Genomic DNA, 27,102 nt, shown 5'->3' with positions numbered 1-27,102 from the left:
ATGCGGAAAAATAAAAAAGTTATAGGGGTCAGAAGATGACAATTTTAAATGTATAAATTTTCCTGCATGTAGTTATGATTTATTCCAGAAGTATGACGAAATCGAACCTACATAAGTAGGATATCATTTTATTCGTATGGAGCTAAAGAATAAAGAGAATGTGTCATTTTTACCGAAAAATTTACTGTGTAGAAACGGAAGCCTCCAAAAGTTACAAAATGGCGTTTTTTCGTCAATTTCGTCACACAATGATTTTTTTTTCCGTTTTGCCGTACATTTTTGGGTAAAATGACTGATGTCATTGCAAAGAAGATTTGCTGGTGCAAAAAATAAGCCATCATATGAATTTTTAGGTGCAAAATTGAAAGGGTTATGATATTTAAAAGGTGCGGAGGAAAAAACAAAAGTGCCAAAAATGAAAAACTTGTGGTCCTTAAGGGGTTAAATTTGCACAGGCTACAGTACATGTGAATTTCCCCTACGGGTACGTTCACACAGGCAGATTACCTGCGGAATTTCTGCAGCGTGTTTGCAGCGGAAAATCCGCCGCGGATTTTGCTATCATTGACTTCAATGGATCTGAAGGAAAATCTACAAATCTGCCTCTATTGCAGATTTTCTGCTGACCCATTGAAGTCAATGGTAGCAAAATCCGCTGCGGAAATTCCGAAGGTAATTTGCCCGTGTGGATGCACCCTTAGGGTACGTTCACACGTACGCAGATTTGATGCGCAGGATTTTCTGCTGCAGCTTTCAATGTAAACTAAATGACTGAGCACAGCTTCTAATCGGCAGTTACAAATCCTGCGCATCAAATCTGTTGCCAATGGCATTCTAGTAAAAAAGCCAGATTCTCAGCAAAATAGGACAACTGGACTGCTTCATTTCTTATGTGTTCTCCTCCTCCATCTGTTGTCTCTCTTGGTCCTCCTCACTGCTGCCACCAGACTCAAGGAGAAAGAGTCATGATGTTAAAGGCTCAGCACTGTAGACTGCAGGGGAAGGGGTTTGCTGCTGCACCTCCATGATCTCATTTTTTAGAGCAAGCAGCTCTATCTGCACAGTTTGCATGCACATTTATATTGTTTTCAAGTTTTAAAAAATGTGACATCTTTGGTCCAGTGCAGTGAAAAAAGATGACAGGATTTAGAACGTCTTCTGTATCACTCCATCTACTGTGAGGCTGGTTGGTTGTAGTGGATTGGAAGCACCTCATGGCTGAAGATGGAAAGATACACACTCACTGCCGCTTCACAGTAGAAAGTTCTTCAAGGACACTCTATTGTTCATGCTTTAGGTTCTGGTGGGTCTGACAGGGTTGCAGTTACTGGCCACTTTTGCTCAAGAAGTCTGTCAAAGATGTTCCATGGTACCCATCTCTATCTGCTTTCCATCAACTTGATGGCTTTACTTTTTCTATAGTTTTCAACTAGTCCCTGCCACTGACAACTAGTCCCTGCCACTGACAACTAGTCCCTGCCGCTGACAACTAGTCCCTGCCGCTGACAACTAGTCCCTGCCACTGACAACTAGTCCCTACCACTGACAACTAGTCCCTGCCACTGACAACTAGTCCCTGCCACTGACAACTAGTCCCTGCCACAGACAACTAGTCCCTGCCACTGACAACTAGTCCCTGCTACTGACAACTAGTCCCTGCCACTGACAACTAGTCCCTGTCACTGACAACTAGTCCCTGCCACTGACAACTAGTGCCTGCCACTGACAACTAGTCCCTGCCACTGACAACTAGTCCCTGCCACTGACATCTAGTCCCTGCTACTGACAACTAGTCCCTGCCACTGACAACTAGTCACTGACAACTAGTCCCTGCCACTGACATCTAGTTCCTGCCACTGACAACTAGTCCCTGCCACTGACAACTAGTCCCTGCTACTGACAACTAGTCCCTGCTACTGACAACTAGTCCCTGCCACTGACATCTAGTCCCTGCTACTGACAACTAGTCCCTGCCACTGACATCTAGTCCCTGCTACTGACAACTGGTCCCTGTCACTGACAACTAGTCCCTGCCACTGACAACTAGTCCCTGCCGCTGACAACTAGTCCCTGACGCTGACAACTAGTCCCTGCCACTGACAACTAGTCCCTGCCACTGACAGCTGTTTCTTTAATAATACCCTGATTCTTTAACGCATCTGATTATAACCAGTGTGGCCATTAGTGCTCAAGGATTTTTCGAGGGATGGAGCTGTCAACCATGGACAGCTCCATCCCTTACAGCTGTTCCAGGGCTCTCTGCTGCCACTGCAATGACTAGATGAACTTATGTGGCACTGGCTTCTGCACAGCTAAACAACAGGCACAAGGAATTGTCACGAGGTAATGGCAAAAAAGCTCTTTATGTCTAGCTAACTCACAATCATATATAAAATATATGAGTAGTTTAGACAGAAACAGCTTTTCACCTGCAGGACACATTATTCATTTCCTTCCCCTGTTAACCCCTTAAGGACTCAGGGTTTTTCAGTTTTTGCACTTTCGTTTTTTCCTCCTTACCTTTTAAAAATCATAACCCTTTCAATTTTCCATCTAAAAATCCATATTATGGCTTATTTTTTGCGCCACCAATTCTACTTTGCAGTGGCATTATTCATTTTACCGAAAAATCCACAGCAAAACGGAAAAAAAAATAATTGTGTGACAAAGCATCATTTTGTAACTTTTGGGGCTTCCGTTTGCACGCAGTGTATTTTTCGGTAAAATGGTCAAGATGGTTAAAATGATACCCTACTACTTATTTAGGTTTATTTTGTCGTACTTCTGGAAAAAATCATAACTACATGCAGGAAAATTTATACGTTTAAAAATTCTCATTTTATGACCTCTATAACTTTTTTTTTTTTCGCATATGGGGATGTATGAGGGCTCATTTTTTTGCGCCGTGATCTGAAGTTTTTATCGGTACTATTTTTGTTTTGATCGCTTTTTATAAATTTTTTAATGGTATAAAAAGTGACCAAAAATACGCTATTTTGGACTTTATAATTTTTACATGTACGCCATTGACTGTGTGGCTTAATTAACAATAAATTTTATAGTTTGGACATTTACGCACGCGGCGATACCACATATGTTTATATTTATTTTTATTTACATAGTTTTTTTTATGGAAAAGGGGTGTGATTCTGACTCTTATTAGGGAAGGGGTTAAATCGCATTTATTAACACTTTTTTTTGGCAGTGTTATAGCCCCCATAGGGGACAATAACATTGCACACACTGATCTCTTACACTGTTCACTGTCATGCATTAACATGGCATTGATCAGTATTATCGCTGCTCGACTGCTTCTGCCTGGATCTCAGGCACGGAGCAGTTATTTGGCGATCAGACACGCAGGAGGCAGGTAGGAATCCTCCTGGTGTCCTGCAAGCTGTCCAGGATGCCATGATTTCACCACGGCAGTCCCGAATAGCTCGACTGAGCTGCCGGGATGCTTTCGGTTTCACTTCAGACAACTTTGATCGCCGCGTCTGAAGGGTTAATACCGGGCATCACCGCGATCGGTGGGATGGCTGCCGGGACCGGCCAGATATGACGCGTGACCCCGTGTTATATCGCGGAAGCTGGCGCAGGACGTATATTTACGTCCTGTGTCGTTAAATAGTTAAGCTAACATAATTACAGGATATGTTAACAGTTAAGATGTTTTAACTTGTTTTTATATGCCCAATGTACATAGTTATTAAAGTATTTTTTTTCAGATTAATCGATTAAAAATCTATTGATTAATCGATTTGGAAAAACATTGTTAGTTTTAGCCCCAAAATATTTGCTGTTCTTGCTATTTAAAAAAAAAAAAAAAAAAAAGCACATTATAATGTGGTTGCCCAGTACAGGAGTTGCACCCCTGTACCCTTGCTGTCAGGCAGACTCTATTGTGGTGTCCCCTGAGTCCCTCTTTAATCCATATAAATGTAAATGGTTAATTATGCCTTGTGTTATCTATTTTAATGTCTTTATAATGTTATGTGCCTTTAACCCCTTCATGACCCAGCCCATTTTCCCCTTCAGGACCTGGGCATTTTTTGAAAATCTGACCACTGTCACTTTAAACATTAATAACTCTGGAATGCTTTTACTTATCATTCTGATTCCGAGATTGTTTTTTCGTGACATATTCTACTTTATGTTATTGGTAAAATTTCACTGATATTTGCATCCTTTCTTGGTAAAAAATCTAAAAATTTCATGAAGATTTTGAAAATTTTGCATTTTTCTAATTTTGAAAGTCTCTGCTTGAAAGGAAAATGGATATTCCAAATAAATTACATATTGATTCACATATACAATATGTCTACTTTATGTGTGCATTAAAAAATTGACAAGTTTTTACTTTTGGAAAACATCAGAGGGCTTCAAAGTTCCGCAGCAATTTTCCAATTTTTCTCAAGATTTTCAAAATCGTACTTTTTCAGGGCCCAGTTCAGGTTGGAAGTGGATTTTAAGGGTCTTCATATTAGAAATACCCCATAAATAACCCCATTATAAAAACTGTACCCCCCAAAGTATTCAAAATGACATTCAGTAAGTGTTTTAACCCTTTAGGTGTTTCACAGGAATAGCAGCAAAGTGAAGGAGAAAATTCTAAATCTTAATTTTTTACACTCGCATGTTCTTGTAGACCCAATTTTTGAATTTTTACAAGGGGTAAAAGGAGAGAAATCACCCTAAAATTTGTAACCCAATTTCTCTCGAGTAAGGAAATACCTCATATGCGTATGTAAAGTGTTCGGCGGGCGCAGTAGAGGGCTCAGAAGGGAAGGAGCGACAATGGGATTTTGGAGAGTGAGTTTTTCTGAAAGGGATTTTGGGGGGCATGTCCCATTTAGGAAGCCCCTATGGTGCCAGAACAGTGGACCCCCCCACATGTGACCCCATTTTGGAAACTACACCCCTCATGGAATTTAATAAGGGGTGCAGTGAGCATTTACATCCCACTGGCGTTTGACAAGATATTTGAAACAGTGGACTGTGCAAATGAAAAAATTTATTTTTAATTTTCACAGACCACTGTTCCAAAAATCTGTCATACGCCAGTGGGGTGTAAATTCTCACTGCACCCCTTATTACATTCAGTGAGGGGTGTAGTTTCCAAAATGGGGTCACATATGGATATTTATTGTTTTGCGTTTGTCAGAACTGCTGTAACAATCAGCCACCCCTGTGCAAATCACCTCAAATGTACATGGTGCACTCACCCTTCTGGGCCTTGTTGTGCGCCCCCAGAGCACTTTGCGCCCACATATGGGGTATCTCCGTACTCGGGAGAAATTGCATTACAAATTTAGAGGGTCTTTTTTCCCTTTTACCTCTTGTGAAAATGAAAAGTATAGGGCAACACCAGCATGTCAGTGTAAAAAAATTATTTTTTTACACTAACATGCTGGTGTAGACCCCAACTCCACCTTTTCATAAGGGGTTAAAGAAGAAAAAGCCCCCCAAAATTTGTAAGGCAATTTCTCCCGAGTATGGCGATACCCCATATGTGTCCCAAAACTGTTGCCCTGAAATACGACAGGGTTCCAAAGTGAGAGAGCGCCATGCGCATTTGAGGCCTAAATTAGGGATTTGCATAGGGGTGGACATAGGGGTATTCTATGCCAATGATTCCCAAACAGGGTGCCTCCAGCTGTTGCAAAACTCCCAGCATGCCTGGACAGTCCGGCAATACTGGGAGATGTTATTTTGCAAAAGCTGGAGGCTCCGTTTTGGAAACAGTAGCGTACCAGACGTTTTTCATTTTTTTGGGGGAGGGGGGCTGTGTAGGGGTATGTGTATATGTAGTGTTTTTTACTTTTTATATTAGGTTAGTGTTAGTGTAGTGTAGTGTTTTTAGGGTACAGTCACATGGGCAGAGGTTCACAGCAAGTTTGCCGCTGGGAGTTTGAGCTGCAGCGCAAAATTTGCGCCATCTCAAACTTGCAGCACTCACTGTAAACCTCCGCCCATGTGAGTGTACCCTGTACATTCACATTGGGGGGAGGGGGCAAACATCCAGCTGTTGCAAACTCCGAGCATGCCCTTTGGCTGTCCGTGCTTGCTGGGAGTTGTAGTTTTGCAACAGCTGGAGGCACACTGGTTTGGAAACACTAAGTTAAGTAATAAACTTCCAAGTGTTTTGCAACCAAACTTAGTGTTTCCAAACCAGTGTGCCTCCAGCTGTTGCAAAACTACAACTCCCAGCATGCACGGTCTGTCAGTGCATGCTGGGAGTTATAGTTTTGCAACAATTGCAACAGCTGGAGGCACTGAGGTAAGAAACGGACAATGTTTCCCAACTAGTGTGCTTCCAGTTGTTGCAAAACTACAACTCCCAGCATGCCCAGACTGCCTAGGCATGCTGGAAGTTGTAGTTCGGCAATATCTGAAGGATCAGATGTTGCCGAACTACAACTTCCAGCATGCTTGGGCAGTCTGGGCATGCTGGGAGTTGTAGTTTTGCAACATCTGGAGGTCCACAGTTTGGAGACCACTGTATAATGGTCTCCAATCTGTGCTCTTCCAGATGTTAGAGAACTACAACTCCCAGCATGCCTGGACAGACTGAGCATGCTGAGATTTGTAGTTTTGCAACATCTGGAAGAGCACAGATTGGAGACCATTATACAGTGGTCTCCAAACTGTGGACCTCCAGATGTTGCAAAACTGCAACTCCCAGCATGCACAGAAAGCCAAAGGCTGTCTGGGCATGCTGGGAGTTGCAGCTTTGAAACTCCCAGAGGCAGCGGTGAGATCGCTTTATGGTGATCTCACTGCTGCCAATGAAGATGCCGCCCTGCTGCCGGAAACTCACCGCCGGGAAGCACCACCGCCGGGACCGCCTGGAGGACGCCGCTCGCGCCGGGACCGCTCGGGACACCGCATGGCCAGGTAAGTGACGCCGGGGGATGGGTCAGGGACACTTAGCAGAGCGGTGCTAAGTATTCTGATAGCGAAACGCTGCTATCAGCTAGTCAGATTTGACCAGCTGATAGCAGCAATCGATGGGGGGGGGGGGGGGATGAAACCCCCCGTGGTCGCATGGTAAGATGGCTGGCTATCAGTGATAGCCACCATCTTACCGGGCGCTGCGGGATGCCGCGAGTAGTGGCAAAAATGTTCATGACGTACCTGTATGTCATGGGTCGGGAACACCTTGCCACTCATGACGTACAGGTATGTCATAGGTCGGGAAGGGGTTAAAAACTGTACAAGTATTTAAATACAAGTATTGTAACCAGGAAGGTACCAGTGATCAATAGGGTGACCTATAGGACCCCTCCAGAGTCTCCCCCATATAAACCCTGGGAGGAGCTAGCTAGTTAGTCTAGAGTCTTAGTTGAGCTACAGTAAAGTCAAGTCCTGAGAGAGTGTCGGGTGTCCTGAGGAAGCCCAAGGCCTACTGCACAGCAAATTGTCCAAATCCACTATAAGCCCCAGCAAGCCCTAGAGTCTCTGAAGTCACAGGTCACCTCCTTGGGCCTAACTGAGCCATCAAGACTATTACACCTGTCTATCTCACTAAAGCTGCTGTTGTTCTGTAACTTGGCATCAGAGTCATTATTTGCCCCCGCGCCTAGTCCAGGATCCAGCGACATACCTTTGGGTGGTGCAGAGGTAAAACCACGCCCTGGTGTCACAAACACAAGGGGTTAATGGCATCTGCCCCTAGGGTAATAACATCTGCCCTTCATCACACCCTCACCACAATAAATGTGTTTAATCCCTAAAGGTCAGTTTTATTTCAGGCATTGATTCCTGGTGTGAAGGTCTGTCATGTAAGTGAGCAGATAAGCAGCTAATACAAATTGGAAAGCGAGTCTAAGTGAGTGGCTGCCATTAGTGCCGTGAACATGCACAAGGTTCGTGATGAACATAGGGGGGCACCTGCCTGGATTACCTCCATCTGCTGTCCTCAACCTTGTCACCTTAGTATTTTTTTGTTATTGGTATTCAGGTTGTATACCGTATTTATGATTGTTCTGGGGGGAGAGTATATATACATATCATTACATTATTTGCAAGGTTGTATGAGTCAGGATAGATGCTGAAATAGAGCAGGTGGCCTGGGAGGGGTCTTTAACCCCTTAAGGACTCAGACTCTTTTCACCTTAAGGACTCAGCAAATTTTCGTTTTGAATTTTCGTTTTTCCTCCTTCCCTTCTAAAAATCATAACTCTTTCAATTTTGCACATACAGACCCATATAAGGGCTTGATTTTTGCATCACAATTGTACTTTGTAATGACATTACTTATTTTATAATATAAATTGCGGCGCAACAAAAAAATTATTTGTGGGGTGAAAGAAAAAAAGAAACACAATTTTGTAAATTTTGGGGGCTCCCGTTTCTAGGCAGTGCACATTTTGGTAAAAATGACACCTTATCTTTATTCTGTAGGTCCATATGGTTACAAGGATACCCAATTTATATAGGTTTTATTTTATTTTAATACTTAAAAAAATTATAAACTACATGCACCAAAATTAGTATGTTTAAAATTGGCATCTTCTGACCCTACAACTTTTTTATTTTTCCGTGTACAGGGCTAATTTTTTGCGCCGTCATCTATAGTTTTTAAGGGTACCATTTTTGATATGATGGGACTTTTTGTTCGCTTTTCATTAATATTTTTATGGTATATGAAGTGACCAAAAACGCACAATTTTTGACTTTGGTATTTTTTTACATGTACGCCATCGACCGTGTGGTTTAGCTACCCTTATATTTTAATAGATCGGACATTTACGCACGCGGCGGAAAAAGAAAAGTGGAAACTAGCCGGAGAGAAAAGAGGCAACTGGAACTGGACAAAGGATTTGATGAATGACCTGGATGAAGTACAGCTATGTGCTTTTTCTTTTACGAACAAATAAACTAAATGGGATGAGTGCACTAATCCTTATAATGTTTACCCGCCTACTTGGTGAGAATTGTAATGCATGGACTATGTGCAATAAATCTGAATATGTGATTTCAACATATACTGCTGATCAGCTGGTAGAACCTATATGGTAACTAACAAGAATTCTTGTGTATATATACTACCAGGAGGGGTGCGTGGACAAAAATATTTGTGGAGGCAACCTATAGGAACTGTTAAAAGTGAATATAACATATTTGCCTGCTTCTTGTAGTGAGCGATTGGATATAACTCAGGAATGCATGGTCTGAATTTGATCTAAAGTAAAATGGTGTAACTTATACTAGTTTTCTCCTAATGCACTTATGTGGATACTGTGAGACACATAATTTAACCATACTATATAGGACAATATGTGATATTTTTGGCAGCAACGTGGCTAGTACGTGTATAGATAAATGTCCAGGAATGGCAATCCTCTGCTAAGGACTATTTGCTAATAAGGAGAACTGCTAACATAAGCTAGCTATTGCTTACTAAGGCTCTTACTATTGCAGACCCAGCCCAAATATATTTTACTACATAATTGGGCTTCCTCTACAATAACAGTTCATTCCTGTAAGTTTCTGAATCCACAACCAATAGTGGTCAGCTGACTGCCAGGCTGGCTTCAATAGCTACTATGTATGTTCACTTTTATGTAACTTAATATACACTGGGATAACTTAGCTTGTGTTATTCTTGATATCCGTGGGTCCAAACAAAAAATATTGAAAAAAGTTAATTTTGTTTTAGCAGCGAGCAGAAGACAGGTAAATATAGTGAATTTTGTTATTGGACTACCCCACCCCATCAACCATCCTATAAGACATTGAAGTATGCTACATTGGTAACAAAAGTTCATGTGATATTACCCCAAATTCCTTATAAAATTGCATGCGCAATTATTCTCAGCCTAACCTAGTTGCTCTCTTTTAATTATAAAAGCCCTTTACTTTTCTGTGTAAACATGCCCAAGTTAGCCAAGAAACAAGCAAATGTTTTTTATGGGTGATGCAATAATTTTTGTGGGCGTAGAAATGCTTGTTTGTTGGCACCACATCTAATCATTTAAACAGGGGATGTCTTGCTAACTGAGAGATGAACAAAGGCAGAACTGAGCATTCATCCCCCAACTGTATGCAGTTGCCTGTGTGAAGGGCCTTTAAAAAATGGCTGACCATTGCTCACAATGACCGTAATCTGCCTGTGTAAAAGAAACTTCTGTCACACATTAACCTGACATACTTTTCATTTGTTACCACAGTCCATAAAAGAATCAAATATTAAGAATATCCTTAGGGTATCAGAGTACAAAAGGGACACATCTAACCAAACCACTATGTAGAAAAAAAAGATGTGGGCATAGCTAGCCCTTCACACAGTATTTTTTTCCATAATTAAATACAATTGCTTGAAATACCAATCATGCATATGCACTTACCAACATAAGGAGTTTTCATGATGCAGCAATGGAACATATAGACATCAGATGATGACAGTAGAAAGACAAGAAGGCAAAAGAAGAGAGGAAAAGGAGCTGCAATTAGTTTTTTTTAAGGGGGGGGGGCTTTTTGTATGGTTGATACTGTATGTTGCAGTAAAATTTATAAAGACCAAAATCATTAACGTGTTAGCGGAAAATAAAGCTAAAGAAACAGAAGATTGTTTTAAACAAAAATAAGGTGTTTAGTTTATTAAAATACAAGCCATTTCATATTTCATTTAGATTATCTGAAGAAGTTTCACACTAAAACGATAAAGTCAAACCATGTTTTTTTTCCTATTACATATATTGTGATATATTGATTATGTGGTCGAAGAAATGCAGTGTCGATCCATAGGACCCCTAATGATCCAAGCAATGCAGCCTATACCCCTGGGATTATAGGACCCCTAATGTAAAAGCCAATTTTCCAAATTTTGGGAAGAAAAAAATAATGCAAATCTGTAAATCAAAATAGATCTCTTCTCCAGATTCTAGTAATTATAACCTATACAGATATTACACTCCAGATATGTATTTAGGCCCATTATTAACTAATTTTAGTGAGTTAGCCATGGTAACTTCTTCTGAAAGGGAGTCCCACAATCTCACTGCTCTTACAGTAAAGAATACCTTTTTTTTCTAGACCTAAAGGATGCCCCCTTGTTGTTATTATTACAGTCTCATGTATAGTTGATCATGGAAGAGATCTCTGTATTAACCTTTGATATATTTATACATAGTAATTAGGTCCCTTCCCTTGGACTTCTTTTTTTCTTAACTAAATAACCCCAATTTTAATCCCTTTTAAGGGTACTAACCTCCCCCATTTCCATTCCATTAATCTGGCAGCCCACCTTTAAAGGGGTACTCTGGGGGAACTAAACCCATAGCCCATCCTTCCCCTCTCACCAACCTATGTATTTGTCTAAATATTGTTCATTAGCTATACAGAGCAGTTTCCCTCTTTCAGCTGTCACTTACTTGCAGTGAGTGAGAGAAATGTCATTCTCAAATCCACCTTGTCTCCTCACTGAGACCTAGCCCCCACCCTTCAAGACAACACCACGTGATGATTTCTGTCTGGTCTGGAGCTCTGGCTTCACAGCCACACCTCCCCTCCCACTTCTCTCCCTGTGTGAGAAGCTTGTGAGCTGTGAGAGAAAAGCAAGGAAGATTCTCAGTAACAATTGAGCACATAGCTGCTGTTTTTCTGCTGAAGATCTAATCACTGACTGCTGCCATTCAGAGCACACCATGATTTATTGCTGGGGGAATGATAGTCTGAAAGAAAAGACCTGTACAGTGTGTGTGAGCTGCAGTGTAAGCATGCAGTGTAAGCACACAGATAGTGAAAGCAGTTGTCTGGCAGCAATTACACAGAGCTGCACTGAATTCTGGGAGTTGTAGTCTGTGCTGCAAACAAGGAAAAAGTATTTAGGACATCAGGGGCCACATGGATAACTACAGGGGACACAGAACAGGTATTGTGGTTGCTTTGGTGCATTTTTATTTTTATTAACTTCCCTGGAGTACCCCTTTAAACCCTCATCAGTTCTACTATATCTTTCATGTATACTGGTGCCCAAAACTGTACACAGTATTCCATGTGTGGACTGACTAGTTATTTGTACTATGGTAGAATTATTTCCTCATCGTGTTTATCTATGTCTCTTTTTATGCAACCCAAGATCCTATTTGCCTTGACAGCAGCTGCCTGACATTGGTTGCTATAGTTAATTTTACTGTCAACTAGAATTTCTAAATACTATTTAATACCCATTTTATCAAGTTTTTCCCAATTTACTAAGTAATCCTAGCATGGAGTTTACCTCACTATGTTCATAACCTTACAATTATCAGTGTCAAACACCATCTCCCACTTCTCGGTGCCTATGGACACGTCAGCCCTGACCCTAGGAGCATCTTTCAAATTGTCCTTGATGTGCACCCCAGCTGCTGTTTGCCATTTTTTGTATGTCACAATATCATCCTATGGTTGTAGAGTGACACTGGTATGAGTTGATGGTCTTTTTCGCCCTCTGCATTCTTTTTACCATACGGCTGGTCCCATGGTAAGTGGATTGTGTTGACCACAGCAGTGGTTTCTATACTTTTCCTCGTTAAATAACTTTGGTTCAAGTAATCACCTAATCAGTACCTCAATAAAGTAAAATAAGGTGTGCCTGTGTAGAAATGTAAAGAGATATGTGAATAAGTTCCTCTAAAGAAGGCGCTGGTACCCAAAGATGGAGGTATACGTCTTTATTTGCTACGCGTTTCGATCCCGAACCGAAACGCGTAGCAAGTAAAGAAGTATACCTCCATCTTTGGGTACCAGCGCCTTCTTTAGAGGAACTTATTCACATATCTCTTTCCATTTTATTTCTCCGGACTGACCAACATCACACCGGGAAGTTCCTCGTGGCAGCGGTTCCATCTGACTTTCTGCATCCAGACGCTACTGTAGGTGTTGTGCTCTGAGCGCAACACCTAGGGGTAAGAACCCATCTTTGTGTTACCTCTTTCACTTATGATAAACGGTCCTCCATAGGGGCGCACCTCTTGTTGTTTTTCCTCGTTGATATATTTGTGTAGAAATGTAACAGACACTGGAATGGAATGGCTTGCATACATGTATAGATGCTAATAAAAATAAAAAATAAATGAGGACTGGTCTTTTTAGAGTTTATTGTAATCATAAAATGCAAAAGGGACATCCTTATTTATTAAATTGGAAATATTTATATTCTTAAAGCTATGCCAAACTTTTAAAAGATTCTGAAAAGAGGGGTCTTTATATTAAGGGATTGAGCTGGTTGAAAAATTTGTGGAAAATTTGTAATGTTTTGATAAATTTAGAGAGCTGTTTTGCTAATGTTCTTGAGTTTCGGTGATGGTGGTGGAATCCATAATAAAATATTATTTTTATTTCCCAGGAGAGCTAGTTCTATTTCAGTCTAGTGACTGAAATCTAGGTAACTGGGTAGAAAGATTAAAATGGTATTCCAGTATTTTTTTTTTATTTGACTATGCTACAAGGGCTGTAAAATTACCCAGTTCTAGGGTTTTCCCCAGGTTGCAGTGTGTCGAGACATGATATCACTAGTCAGGTGTGCAAAGCCTGTCCTGCTTGAATGGGTGGAGTGACTGCTGGAGGGGAGAGATTATTCTGCAACAGCTAGAGACACCCTGGTTATAGAAAAACCTGGTCTTTTGAATGGAATGCAGCATTTGTGTTTCAATGGGTGGGATGGCTGATGTGTGGGAGGGATGAAAGTGATCTCAAACTTACAAACAAGGAACTATGGGATGTGTAGTTTGAGAGAACAAAATCCAAAAGGAAATACCCAGTTCACAAAAAGATAGCCATAGCATTATGGTAATCTCACAACATAGCCATTTAGCCCTAAAACAAGCACAGATCCTTTCTAAGCATGTTCACTACTGTCTGGCAGGTACCTACCTGTCTGTCTGGCAGGTATTATCTCATGGTGGAAAACCCCTTTAATGAATTATGATTTAGAAAACTTTATTTTAAAGTTAGCCACCTGGCCAATAATAAATTATGTGGGGTAAAGCTATGGTATGGTTAGCACTTTAGATTAATGAATATGTCAAACACAGCTGTATGGCTGACTGGTTGCGTTATCTGTGCTTTTCCCTTTCAAAGTTACAGAGGACCTGTGGTAAAAAAATTAGTTAGTGTAATGTCCGTTTATTTGTTTTTGCATTTTTTTGACATTTTATGCCCTGTTCAGACCTTTTTTTTTTTTATCATGCGTTATCTGTTTTCTGTGCTTTTCTTCCAGGAGTTAAGCTGTTCATCCAATTGCAAGGAGGGTGTGCCTATATAACTCCAGCTCAGTCTGTATTCTTTGCTGGTTATTTAGTGCAACACACTTTGTCTGCTTGTGCAATAATTCTGCTATGATGTCTGTGCTTTATACTTCTATGTCTGCTTGAGCATTTACCTTGTATTTATCTTTATGTGATCTGAGTTTTAGCCATGGTTAATTAGTCTTGTTTAGTAGATTTTAGTCTGTGTTACATTAGTCGGTTTTTAAGATTACATTTCCGTTCTGCTATGTCGCTGTTCACACTGAGCTTTCTTGTATCAGTTTTCTGAGTTTTTGTAACAAGACATCCCTGTGACCTCTTAATGGGACTCTAGAGAATTGCGTTTTAGTACACGCTATCTCCGTGCTCCATGGTGGACTCTGGGAGATTGAGTTCTAGTATCAAGATATTCCTGTGTTTTCTGGAGGATTTAGTTTTTATTCCTGTTTTTATTCCTGTAGTCTGTGTGGACTCCATTTCCCAGTCTTGTGTTCTGGACCTAATCTGTTTATTAGTTATCTGTGTCCAGTGTGAACAGTGTTCTACATTTACATCCTGTTTGGTTGATCTGATCTTTGTCCTTTTGTACTTGTATCTGTTTGTGAACAGGGTCCTATGTTCTTGATCAGTTTGCCTGTTTAGATTCTGCCCTGTTAGTATTTGTATCCTGTCTGGTAGTTTTACGTTTCTGTTTCTGGCCTGTGACCGACTATATATATTAATTGTTTTTACGCCACTGCACTGTAGCGCAGGGAGGGACCGGCGCCAAGTTGTCGATCCATCTCTTATGATGGATGGCCAAGACAGGCAGGGAGAGTGTTTTTAGGGTCAGGTTAGGGCTTACTCTCCCTGTTCCCTAAGTCGGTCATGACAGATAGTGTATCCTTAAGAAAGCTTAGGGGGTCATCTTGAGTGCTAGTAAGGTGAGTAGCAGGCCACAACTAAGTGTATGTTACGCCGAGCGCTCCGGGTCCCCACTCCTCCTCGGAGCGCTCGCAGCATCCTCTCATTCGCAGCGCCCCGGTCAGACCTGCTGACAGGGTGCGCTGCAATATCACTCCCAGCCAGGATGCGATTCGCGATGCGGGAGGCGCCCGCTCGCGATGCGGGTCCCGGCTCCCGTACCTGACCCGTTCCCCGTCTGTCTTGTCCCGGCGCGCGCGGCCCCGCTCCTTAGGGCGCGCGCGCGCCGGGTCTCTGCAATTTAAAGGGCCACTGCGCCACTGATTGGCGCAGCAGGCTTAATCAGTATGTTCACCTGTGCACTCCCTACTTATACCTCACTTCCCCTGCACTCCCTCGCCGGATCTTGTTGCCATTGTGCCAGTGAAAGCGTTTCCTTGTATGTTCCTAGCCTGTGTTCCAGACCTCCTGCCGTTGCCCCTGACTACGATCCTTGCTGCCTGCCCTGACCTTCTGCTACGTCCGACCTTGCACTTGTCTACTCCCTTGTACCGCGCTTATCTTCAGCAGTCAGAGAGGTTGAGCCGTTGCTGGTGGATACGACCTGGTTGCTACCGCCGCTGCAAGACCATCCCGCTTTGCGGCGGGCTCTGGTGAATACCAGTAGCAACTTAGAACCGGTCCACCAACACGGTCCACGCCAATCCCTCTCTGGCACAGAGGATCCACCTCCAGCCAGCCGAATCGTGACAGTAGATCCGGCCATGGATCCCGCTGAAGTCCCACTGCCAGTTGTCGCCGACCTCACCACGGTGGTCGCCCAGCAGTCGCAACAGATAGCGCAACAAGGCCACCAGCTGTCTCAACTGACCGTGATGCTACAGCAGCTATTACCACAGCTTCAGCAACAATCTCCTCCGCCAGCTCCTGCACCTCCTCCGCAGCGAGTGGCCGCTTCCGGCCTACGATTATCCTTGCCGGATAAATTTGATGGGGACTCTAAATTTTGCCGTGGCTTTCTTTCGCAATGTTCCCTGCACTTGGAGATGATGTCGGACCAGTTTCCTACTGAAAGGTCTAAGGTGGCTTTCGTAGTCAGCCTTCTGTCTGGGAAAGCTCTGTCATGGGCCACACCGCTCTGGGACCGCAATGACCCAGTCACTGCCTCGGTACACTCCTTCTTCACGGAGATTCGAAGTTTCTTTGCGGAACCTGCCCGAGCCTCTTCTGCTGAGACTGCCCTGCTGAACCTGGTCCAGGGTAATTCTTCTGTTGGCGAGTACGCCATCCAATTCCGTACTCTTGCCTCCGTAATGAGGCCCTCTGCGCGACCTTTAAAAAAGGCCTATCCAGCAACATTAAAGATGTGCTGGCCGCACGAGAAATTCCTGCTAACCTGCATGAACTTATTCATCTTGCCACCCGCATTGACATGCGTTTTTCCGAAAGGCGTCAGGAGCTCCGCCAGGATATGGACTTTGTTCGCACAAGGCGGTTTCTCTCCCCGGCTCCTCTCTCCTCTGGTCCTCTGCAATCCGTTCCTGTGCCTCCCGCCGTGGAGGCTATGCAAGTTGACCGGTCTCACTTGACACATCAAGAGAGGACACGACGCCGCATGGAGAATCTTTGCATGTACTGTGCCGGTACCGAACACTTCTTGAAGGATTGTCCTATCCATCCTCCCCGCCTGGAAAGACGTACGCTGACTCCGCACAAAGTGAACTCTGCTTCTCCACGCCTTACTGTGCCTGTGCGGATATCTTCTTCTACCTTCTCCTTCTCTGCTATGGCCTTCTTGGATTCCGGATCTGCAGGAAATTTTATTTTGGCCTCTCTCATCAACAGGTTCAACATCCCGGTGACCAGTCTCGCCAGACCCCTCTACATCAATTCTGTTAACAATGAAAGATTGGACTGTACCGTGCGTTACCGCACGGAACCTCTCCTAATGTGCATCGGACCCCATCACGAAAAAATTTCCTAGGATACTTGGTCTCTTGCCAGGGACTACAAATGGACCCAGATAAACTTTCTGCCGTCTTAGATTGGCCACGCCCCTCCGGACTCCGTGCTATCCAACGTTTTTTGGGGTTCGCCAATTATTACAGACAATTCATTCCACACTTCTCCACTATTGTGGCCCCTATCGTGGCTTTAACCAAGAAAAATGCCAATCCTAAGTCCTGGTCTCCCCAAGCGGAAGACGCATTTAAACATCTCAAGTCTGCCTTTTCTTCTGCTCCCGTGCTCTCCAGACCTGACCCATCTAAACCCTTTCTATTGGAGGTAGATGCCTCCTCTGTGGGAGCTGGAGCTGTCCTTCTACAAAAAAATTCTTCCGGGCATGCTGTTACTTGTGGGTTTTTTTCTAGGACCTTCTCTCCGGCGGAGAGAAACTACTCCATTGGTGATCGAGAACTACTGGCCATTAAATTGGCGCTTGAGGAATGGAGGCACCTGCTGGAGGGATCAAAATTTCCAGTTATCATATACACTGATCACAAGAATCTCTCCTATCTCCAGTCTGCCCAACGACTGAACCCTCGCAAGGCTAGTTGGTCGTTTTCTTTGCCCGTTTTAACTTTGAAATCCATTTTCGCCCTGCTGACAAGAACATTAGGGCCGATGCCCTCTCTCGTTCTTCTGATGCCTCTGAAGTAGAGGTCTCTCCGCAACATATCATTCCTCCGGACTGTCTGATCTCCACTTCTCCAGCTTCCATCAGGCAAACTCCTCCAGGGAAGACCTTCGTTTCTCCACGCCAGCGTCTCGGGATTCTCAAATGGGGACACTCCTCCCACCTCGCAGGCCATGCGGGCATCAAAAAATCCATGCAACTCATCTCTCGATTTTATTGGTGGCCGACTCTGGAGACTGATGTTGTTGATTTCGTGCGGGCCTGTACTGTCTGTGCCCGGGATAAGACTCCTCGCCAGAAGCCTGCTGGTCTCCTTCATCCTCTGCCTGTTCCTGAACAGCCTTGGTCACAGATTGGTATGGACTTTATTACGGACTTGCCCTCATCCCGTGGCAACACTGTTGTTTGGGTGGTCGCTGATCGATTTTCCAAGATGGCACATTTTATTCCTCTTCCTGGTCTTCCTTCAGCGCCTCAGTTGGCAAAGCAATTTTTTGTACACATTTTTCGCCTTCACGGTTTGCCCACGCATATCGTCTCGGATAGAGGCGTCCAATTCGTGTCTAAATTCTGGAGGGCCCTCTGTAAACAGCTCAAGATCAAATTAAACTTCTCTTCTTCTTATCATCCCCAATCCAATGGGCAAGTAGAAAGAATTAATCAGGTCCCGGGTGACTATTTACGGCATTTTGTTTCCTCCCGCCAGGATGACTGGGCAGATCTTCTACCATGGGCCGAATTCTCATACAACTTCAGAGTCTCCGAATATTCTGTTAAATCCCCATTTTTCGTGGTGTACGGCCGTCACCCTCTTCCCCCCCTCCCTATTCCCTTGCCCTCTGGTTTGCCCGCTGTGGATGAAGTGACTCGTGATCTTTCCACCATATGGAAAGAAACCCCAAATTCTCTTTTACAGGCTTCATCCTGAATGAAAAGATTTGCTGATAAAAAAAGAACTCCCCCCATTTTTGCTCCCGGAGACAAGGTATGGCTCTCCGCTAAATATGTCCGCTTTCGTGTCCCCAGTTACAAACTGGGACCACGCTATCTTGGTCCTTTCAAAATCTTGTGCCAGATTAACCCTGTCTCTTACAAACTCCTTCTTCCTCCTTCTCTCCCTATTCCCAATGCCTTCCATGTCTCTCTCCTTAAACCACTCATCCTTAAGCGCTTCTCTCCCAAAGTTGTTTCTCCCACTCCTGTTTCCGGTTCATCTGACGTCTTCTCTGTGAAGGAGATTCTGGCCTGCAAGACTGTCAGAGGTAAAAGATTTTTTTTGGTGGATTGGGAGAACTGTGGCCCAGAGGAGAGATCCTGGGAACCTGAGGACAACATCCTAGACAAGAGTCTTGTCCTCAGGTTCTCAGGCTCCAAGAAGAGGGGGAGACCTAAGGGGGGGGGGGGTACTGTTACGCCGAGCGCTCCGGGTCCCCGCTCCTCCCCGGAGCGCTCGCAGCATCCTCTCATTCGCAGCGCCCCGGTCAGACCTGCTGACCGGGTGCGCTGCAATATCACTCCCAGCCGGGATGCGTTCGCGATGCGGGAGGCGCCCGCTCGCGATGCGCGTCCCGGCTCCCGTACCTGACCCGTTCCCCGTCTGTCTTGTCTCGGCGCGCGCGGCCCCGCTCCTTAGGGCGCGCGCGCGCCGGGTCTCTGCAATTTAAAGGGCCACTGCGCCACTGATTGGCGCAGCAGGCTTAATCAGTATGTTCACCTGTGCACTCCCTACTTATACCTCACTTCCCCTGCACTCCCTCGCCGGATCTTGTTGCCATTGTGCCAGTGAAAGCGTTTCCTTGTATGTTCCTAGCCTGTGTTCCAGACCTCCTGCCGTTGCCCCTGACTACGATCCTTGCTGCCTGCCCTGACCTTCTGCTACGTCCGACCTTGCTCTTGTCTACTCCCTTGTACCGCGCTTATCTTCAGCAGTCAGAGAGGTTGAGCCGTTGCTGGTGGATACGACCTGGTTGCTACCGCCGCTGCAAGACCATCCCGCTTTGCGGCGGGCTCTGGTGAATACCAGAAGCAACTTAGAACCGGTCCACCAACATGGTCCACGCCAATCCCTCTCTGGCACAGAGGATCCACCTCCAGCCAGCCGAATCGTGACAGTGTATATGATTGCATAATGAATCCTGCTTCCTGAGAATGCTTCTTGAAGCATGTTTCCCTGTTATTTGATTAATTGATCAGACACTTTTGTGGGCCATTATGTGGTGATTGGTATACATTATTATAGTTTCTGAATGTCCAGAAGTGGGACTTTTTTTTTTTTTTTTTGGCCTTAACATTTATGTACACCCTTATGTACAATGCCGCGGCATTGTTTCCCTCTTTGAACGTTGCGTCAAGAAGAGAGCTGTGCCTGCCTTTGTCGCGATGTTTTATGAGAGCAGGTTTTTTGCCCATATGATATGGGTGAACTTATTTAGATTGACAACGTTTATATATTTGGGGTTTCATATAACATCTCTCGGTGGTTCGTTTGGTTTTAGTCTCTAAAAAAGCACCATGTTGATGGATGGTGAGTTTTTGGAGTAGGTTATAGTGGAAGTCTGTATTTTTTAAAAGGTTGAGTGGATTTTGCATCTTCAAGAGTATTGATTAAACAACCCCAAATAACCTGGACGGGTAGCAGAATGGCTAGCTAGGAGAGCAGAAAGAAGAAGAGCACATATTGTTACAATCAGAAGTCAAGGGGTTAAACAGGTTCACTGGCCAATGGTCAGCGGCAAGGAAAGCAACACTGACTTGCAATCTACAAATAAATGCTTAAAAGATTAACAAAAATAAATCCCAGAAACAGACAAGTCTTAGAAAAAATTTGCAGGTGAAAGGTATCATTTATTTGGGTTGGGTTATATACCGGTAAATATGACTGGCTTAACTGCAGGTACTACTGCACATTCTGCTCCATGCTGGGAGCTGTAGTACCTGCATTAATAGACAGATCGCAGCGGGTGTCAGGAGTGACACCCGCTGAGATCTGACCTTAACTGCAAGTACTACTGCTCCCAACATGAAGCACATTCTGCTCCATGCTTGGAGCTGTAGTACCTGCATTAATAAACAAATCGCAGCAGCTGTCACTCCTGACACCCACTGCGATCCTCCTGTATAAGCTATAGAAGCGGTTGGCCGGTCGCACTTCTCTGGTCCCCTGCCCGCACTGTATCTTTCTTTGATGTGAAGTTCACTTTACATCACAGATTTCTATATGCCGCTGAGAGAAGTGATTGGCCAAAAACTTACCCTCAGGGTGGTTTTGTTTTGGCAAAAGTTTAGTTTTTTTTGCAAATTTTGAAGTTTTTCCAAATTTCATATGATTGCAAATTTTCAAACTGATTTATCCAAAAGAATCATGTACAACATTTCTATTTTCATGGTTAGATAAGAAAAAAATTACTGATTTTGATGTCATTAGTTTGCATGATGGTAAAACTATTAACTTAGTCACCTGCCCGCCAGATCCTTTCATATCCTTCATGTTTAGTGCATTTTTCATCCCTTTTCCTTTCTCTTTTTTTCCTTTCTTCTTTTTGCAGCAGCATTTCTTGCATATACAGAAGCAACATGTGATGATCAATAACCCAGCTACCACTGCTATAGCTATGATGGCCCATGAAGGCACTATAATCAAGAAAAATATAGTAAAAAACAAAAACAAAAAAAAAACATTGAGAATTTGTTTTTGGCATATTAGCATGTGACACAAACATACATTATTTCCTAAAGGAACTCTACATGACCCCCTGTCAATGTTTACATGCAGTGAGACGGGGGTCACATTTTCTTAGATGGTAGATCCTGCCTCTTGACAGCAGGTATTTTATCTTCATCTAGTTACCCCTTGCAGAACACACAGACATTTCCAGTAATAGTTATACATACATTTTACACAGCTTGTCATTATACCTGCTTCTCTACAAATACCCATAACATGCAACAGCCATAGTGAGCACTTTGAATTCTTCTCCAGAGACCATCCCTAATAAAATGTCTGATTAATGCAGAAGATTTATGTTAGTCAGAAAGAGCACTCTCCACATGCTGTTCATTGTCAAGAATGATTAATTCCAACTAGACCCACAATGCCATGTGCATGGACCTGTTAGGCACAGGGCTGTGGAGTCGGAGTCCGAGTCGGAGTCGAGGAGTCGGACGAAATTTTGGGTACCTGGAGTCGGCAAACAATGCACCGACTCCGACTAAATTTAGATTGGAATAAAAAAAAAAAAAAAAAGCAAGTTTAAATGTCCCAATTCACAAAAAGTTATAATTAATGAATTCTCTACTATAAGAATAAAGATCAATGCATGCAGTGCCTCATGTAACCGCAAAACGAACACGTTAAGTGACTGTGAAGAAGCATGCTTTTCATGTGCTTTACTATTTGGCACACAACGCACAATTAGGAGCGGCAATACTTCTACTTTCCATAGTGTTGTGTTCTGCTGTTACAGGGAACTCATGGGTAACCTAGCCTCTCACTGATAAGGGATTAAGGAAATATGTTTTCTGCAGGACGAGAGACACTTGCATATGTGAAGGGAATGGAGTGTCAATAGTTCAAGACTGAAGCTGTAAACCATTGGAAAAACTCCTGCCATTCAGCTAAGGCTATAAAAACTTGTAAACTCGATTGTTAGCTTAAAGGGGTACTCCGCCCCTAGGCATCACAAGGGGCGGAGCCGTGATGTAGCGATGCTCCGGCCCCTGTATCGCCCGTCATTACGCACAGAGCGAACTCGCTCTGTGCAATAATGATAGCGCGTTGCCGCATCGGCGATCCCGGGGGTCCCCAGCAGCGGGACCCCGGCGATCTGACATCTTATCCCCTATCCTTTGGAAAGGGGATAAGATGTCAGATCGCCGGGGTCAAGCTGCTGGGGACCCCCGGGAGCGCCGCTGCGGCACTGCACGCTCATTACTGCACAGAGCGAGTTCGCTCTGTGCGCAATGAAGGGCGATACAGGGGCCGGAGCATCGTTACATCACAGCTTCGCCCCTCATGTCACGGCCCGCCCCCTCAATACAAGTCTATGGGAAGGGGCGTGGTCGCCACGCCCCCTGCCATAGACTTGCATAAGGGGGCGGGGCGTGATGTCACGATGGGCGGAGCCATGACGTCACGCTGCTCCATCCCCTGTATTGCCCATCATTACGCACAGAGCGAACTCTTTCTGTGTAGTAATGAAAGCGCGGTGCCGCAGTGGCGATCCCGGGGGTCCCCAGCAGCAGGACCCCAGCGATCTGACATCTTATCCCCTATCCTTTGGATAGGGGATAAGATGTCTAGGGGCGGAGTACCCCTTTAAACTTGACTATGGGATTCTACTAGGGAAATCATGTTTTATAATAAATGCCCCTTCCTGGATCCTCCCACGGCCCTATCTTCAGCAACAGATCAGCACACAAACTGTTCAATACAGTAGACTGTTGGCTTCCCAGCCAGTAGTCCTGTGGTAATGACATGTATGTTGCCTTTCTTTCCTTCAAGGAATGTATAAAATACATTCACATATTAATACAGAGGAGTCGGAGTCGGGGAGTCGGAGTCGGAAGCACAGAAAACTCCGGAGTCGGAACATTTATCTACCGACTCCACAGCCCTGGTTAGGCAGGGCCAAAAGGACTGTACTCTAGACTTAAAGAGTACCTGTCACCAAATACAACTTTTAATATTACCTTGTGTAATTAGCAGACACTTTTCCATGTACTTGCTTTTAAAATTATCAACATAAATATGTTTAAAATGTAATAGAAAAAACGGCCACTAAGTGTAGCTGTTCTGTTCTATGCCTCTATTAATACAGTGAGTTTGGTCACCTCCAGGCCTGGCACTCAGGAAGTGTTTCTCTGCACTGAGCTGGATTATCAGCTGCACAGAAAGTGAAAGCTCCACAGATTCTCACAGAATGCCGCACAGACTGACAGCTGAAGGAGAGCCTCACTGATAGCAACACAGACTGAAACATGCACAGAGCCTTCTGTTCATCAGAGCACTGCAACAAGGTGAGGGCAGAAGTTGTCCAACAGCAGGCTTCAGTGATGTCATGCCTGTTAAGAAATGCCCACTTTCTCCTGCTGGGGAAATTGCACTATGCGAGCAAGAAGAACGGTATCATACAGAGCTTTTTAAAGCTCTGAAATAGTTTTTAAGGGCAGGAGGGGTGTAAAGAGTAGTTAGGGAACATAGCCTGAGGTAGTTGAGAACAGTTTATTTAGTGACAGGTACTTTTAAAAGCCACTAGCAACTGTTTTCTCCTTTTAGAAGCAATACTTCCAACAGAGCATACCTCTGAAATGTGACTTGTGTTGGCAAATGCCATGATGCCATATATTTTGAGAAAAAAACAAACCTTGGCATGCCGCTACATAAATTTGTATGCGCACTATACAGTATAGGCCATTATTTCATGGGTGACATATTGGCATTTAAATACCAGATAAAGTCATGTGCTTGAGCAATAAACACATCTTATTAAAAGGGACCCTGTCATCACTTTCATGCTGCCTGAACCACAAGTCATTGGGGTGGTTCCTGGTTACTTCTGCTACTTATCTTGTTTAATAGATCTCTCCCTAAACCCAAAAAAGAGGTAGATCTATCAACCAAGGTTGGTAATCCAAACGTACTACTAAAAAGACAAAAAGGAGCGCTCCATGGTGCAATAAATAACATATGTGGGAACGCTAAAAATGATAGAGCGCTTACCAATGAAAGTTGTGCAAATGCCAGCACAACTTGGATGATAGCATGAAGCAAATCCCTCTGCTGCCACTCCACAATAAAAGCAATTAAAAAACCAATGACCTCCAGACCTCCGCCCTCAGGGCGCTGAGGGACCAGGCAACAGTTGAAGCAATCAGCTTTATTCCCAACATGCAACGCGTTTCGCGCTAGTGCGCTTCATCAAGCAGGATGAGGATGCCTGATGAAGCGCACTAGCGCGAAATGCGTTGCATGTTGGGAATAAAGCTGATTGCTTCAACTGTTGCCTGGTCCCTCAGCGCCCTACTATCCACTGGTCTGGAGGTCGTTGGTTTTTTAATAACCAAGGTTGGTGGCATGCAGATGAAGATTCTTCATCATCCTACATCATTATCCTGAAATGCCACTAAAGCAGAGGGCAGATGTTTACCTTATGCTGAAACACGTCTGACCAAATGAATAACTGGAGAATACGTATATAATAAATATTATATGACCAGTCCTCAAAGGATAGTAGAGAGAAATATAGAAGAGAAGAAAAGAGAAAAATGCTTGCTTAATAATGTGGTAAATATATAGTAAAAATAGTAAACCTGAATCAAGGTTAAGAATAATAGGAACAATATTTATTAAATATCAAACCTCACACCTGGGCAGGGCCCTTGCACCAGATGTTAGCATAGAAAAAAGCATGAAAATAGAACAACCACCTAAAAAATGAGTATATTTAAATGAGATAAAAATGTCCGTATAAAAAGAAAGAACTAAGAATGTCCGTATATGAGAAAGTTCAATGATATCATATCACAGTTCAGGGAGCGATAAATTGCAGTGGCATAAGTTCAGGAAGTGGTAGTTTGCAATGTACTTAGTATATTGTTAGATAGTACCTGTGAGTCGGGATATGGTTCACTTACTGACAGTATACAGCCGGCATCCGGGTGATATATATTTTTATGGCTACTGAGGAATGAGACTTGAAACGCGTAAGGACTTGTATTTTAACCAACTATTTATTACAACCACCTTTATATGACTTTTATAGCTCGTTTTTAGTCTGGGCAGTGCTGCAATACCCCATTTATTGGGCCACTGCTGATCGTGCGCGCAATCCTCTCTCCTCCAAAACACGAGGACGCAAGGAATTGGGGTTTATCTATCACCTTGCTACATCTACCTTAATTGGCCCAGACGCTCTCCGTGGCAGCCTGCACATTGCTGGGATCACATACCGAGACTACATACCTGTACAGAGACCAAACTCTGTGCCAACGCCGATACCTGCCCTCACTTTGAGACTGCCACTCTAGAGGATGCAGGCTGTATACTGTCAGTAAGTGAACCATATCCCGGCTCACAGGTACTATCTAACAATATACAAAGTACATTGCAAACTACGGCTCCCTGAACTTATGACACTGCAATTTATCGCTCCCTGAACTGTGATATTATATCATTGAACTTTTTCATATACAGACATTCTTAGTTCTTTCTTTTTATATGGACATTTTTATCTCATTTATATATACTAATTTTGTAGGTGGTTGTTCTATTGTCATGCTTTTTTTCTATGCTTTTTTCTATGCTAACATCTGGTGCAAGGGCCCTGCCCAGGTGTGAAGTTTCATATTAAATAAATATTGTTCCTATTATTCTTTACTTGTTCCTATTAGGTTTACTATTTTAACTATATATTTACATTATTATTAAGCAAGCATTTTTTTCTCTTTTCTTCTCTTTCTTCTATATTTCTCTCTACTATCCTTTGAGGACTGGTCATATAATAATTATATACATATTCTCCATTTAACCAGGTCTTTTGGGATTTAGACCAATCCAGTTAACCTCAGCTACACATACCCCATAGATTTCCAAATTCATAACTGCAATTATTATGTGAGCATAACATATTCAATTTAAGGATAGTCTATTTTATCTATACATTGGTTTTAAGAATTAATTTATTTATACAATAATGTGTTATTAATGGTCATATGAATTATTCTAAATGGATTGCTGATCCCTGTTTTATTCACTGAATTAAAGTGTACCTGTCATAGTGCCAAAAAAGTGATGTGTTACTCAGTACCTAATCCTGATCATGTACATATCATTTTTATGTGTCTAGGACCTATATATCCCTAACAAATAGTATTTATAGCTTGCTCACTTGCTTTGTCTTCTTGCCATGTGTCCATCTCTCTCCCTCACTGTGATGACTCATCTGCTCTGAATCTGAGAGCAGCCTGGCAGTCTGCAAATCACTGCACAGTAGTTTTTATGCATACATTTTCTATCTGTTCCCAGAAAAGCTGGATGCCAATCAACATGGCTGTCACTATGTGTGTCATTCAGCTTTCACAGACTCTTAAATGTCTGATCAGCTTCATTGTCATTCAGGAGTCCGAGAAAGCTTTGGCTGTTAAAGCATTCTGGGAGTTGTAGTTTGCAATGGCTGGAGCTGCAGTGTTTGCAAAGCATTGTTAGAGCAGTGTTGCCTTTAGCTGTGGCAAAACTACAACTCCCAGCATGCCCACATATCCTCTGTCTGTAGTTTTGCAAGAGCAGGAGGCACACAGCTGGAGAATACACAGCTCTAAAACTGAGTTTTA

The 27,102-nt window shown here is 43.4% G+C and overlaps 1 protein-coding gene across 1 annotated transcript in view; it reads right to left on the bottom strand.

Annotated features, from left to right (window-relative positions):
• Nucleotides 1–27,102, bottom strand: part of LOC130356349 (synaptotagmin-2-like) — a 169,431-nt gene that overhangs the window by 76,373 nt on the left and 65,956 nt on the right. Inside the window, exon 3 of the mRNA XM_056557741.1 lies at nt 21,233–21,405. Within this exon, the coding sequence (XP_056413716.1) occupies nt 21,233–21,405 (173 nt within the window). The remainder of the gene's footprint in view (nt 1–21,232; nt 21,406–27,102) is intronic.

This window comes from Hyla sarda, chromosome 2, assembly GCF_029499605.1.
Source record: "Hyla sarda isolate aHylSar1 chromosome 2, aHylSar1.hap1, whole genome shotgun sequence".
Classification (NCBI taxonomy): domain Eukaryota; kingdom Metazoa; phylum Chordata; class Amphibia; order Anura; family Hylidae; genus Hyla; species Hyla sarda.
This window is presented reverse-complemented; position numbering and strand designations above follow the sequence as displayed.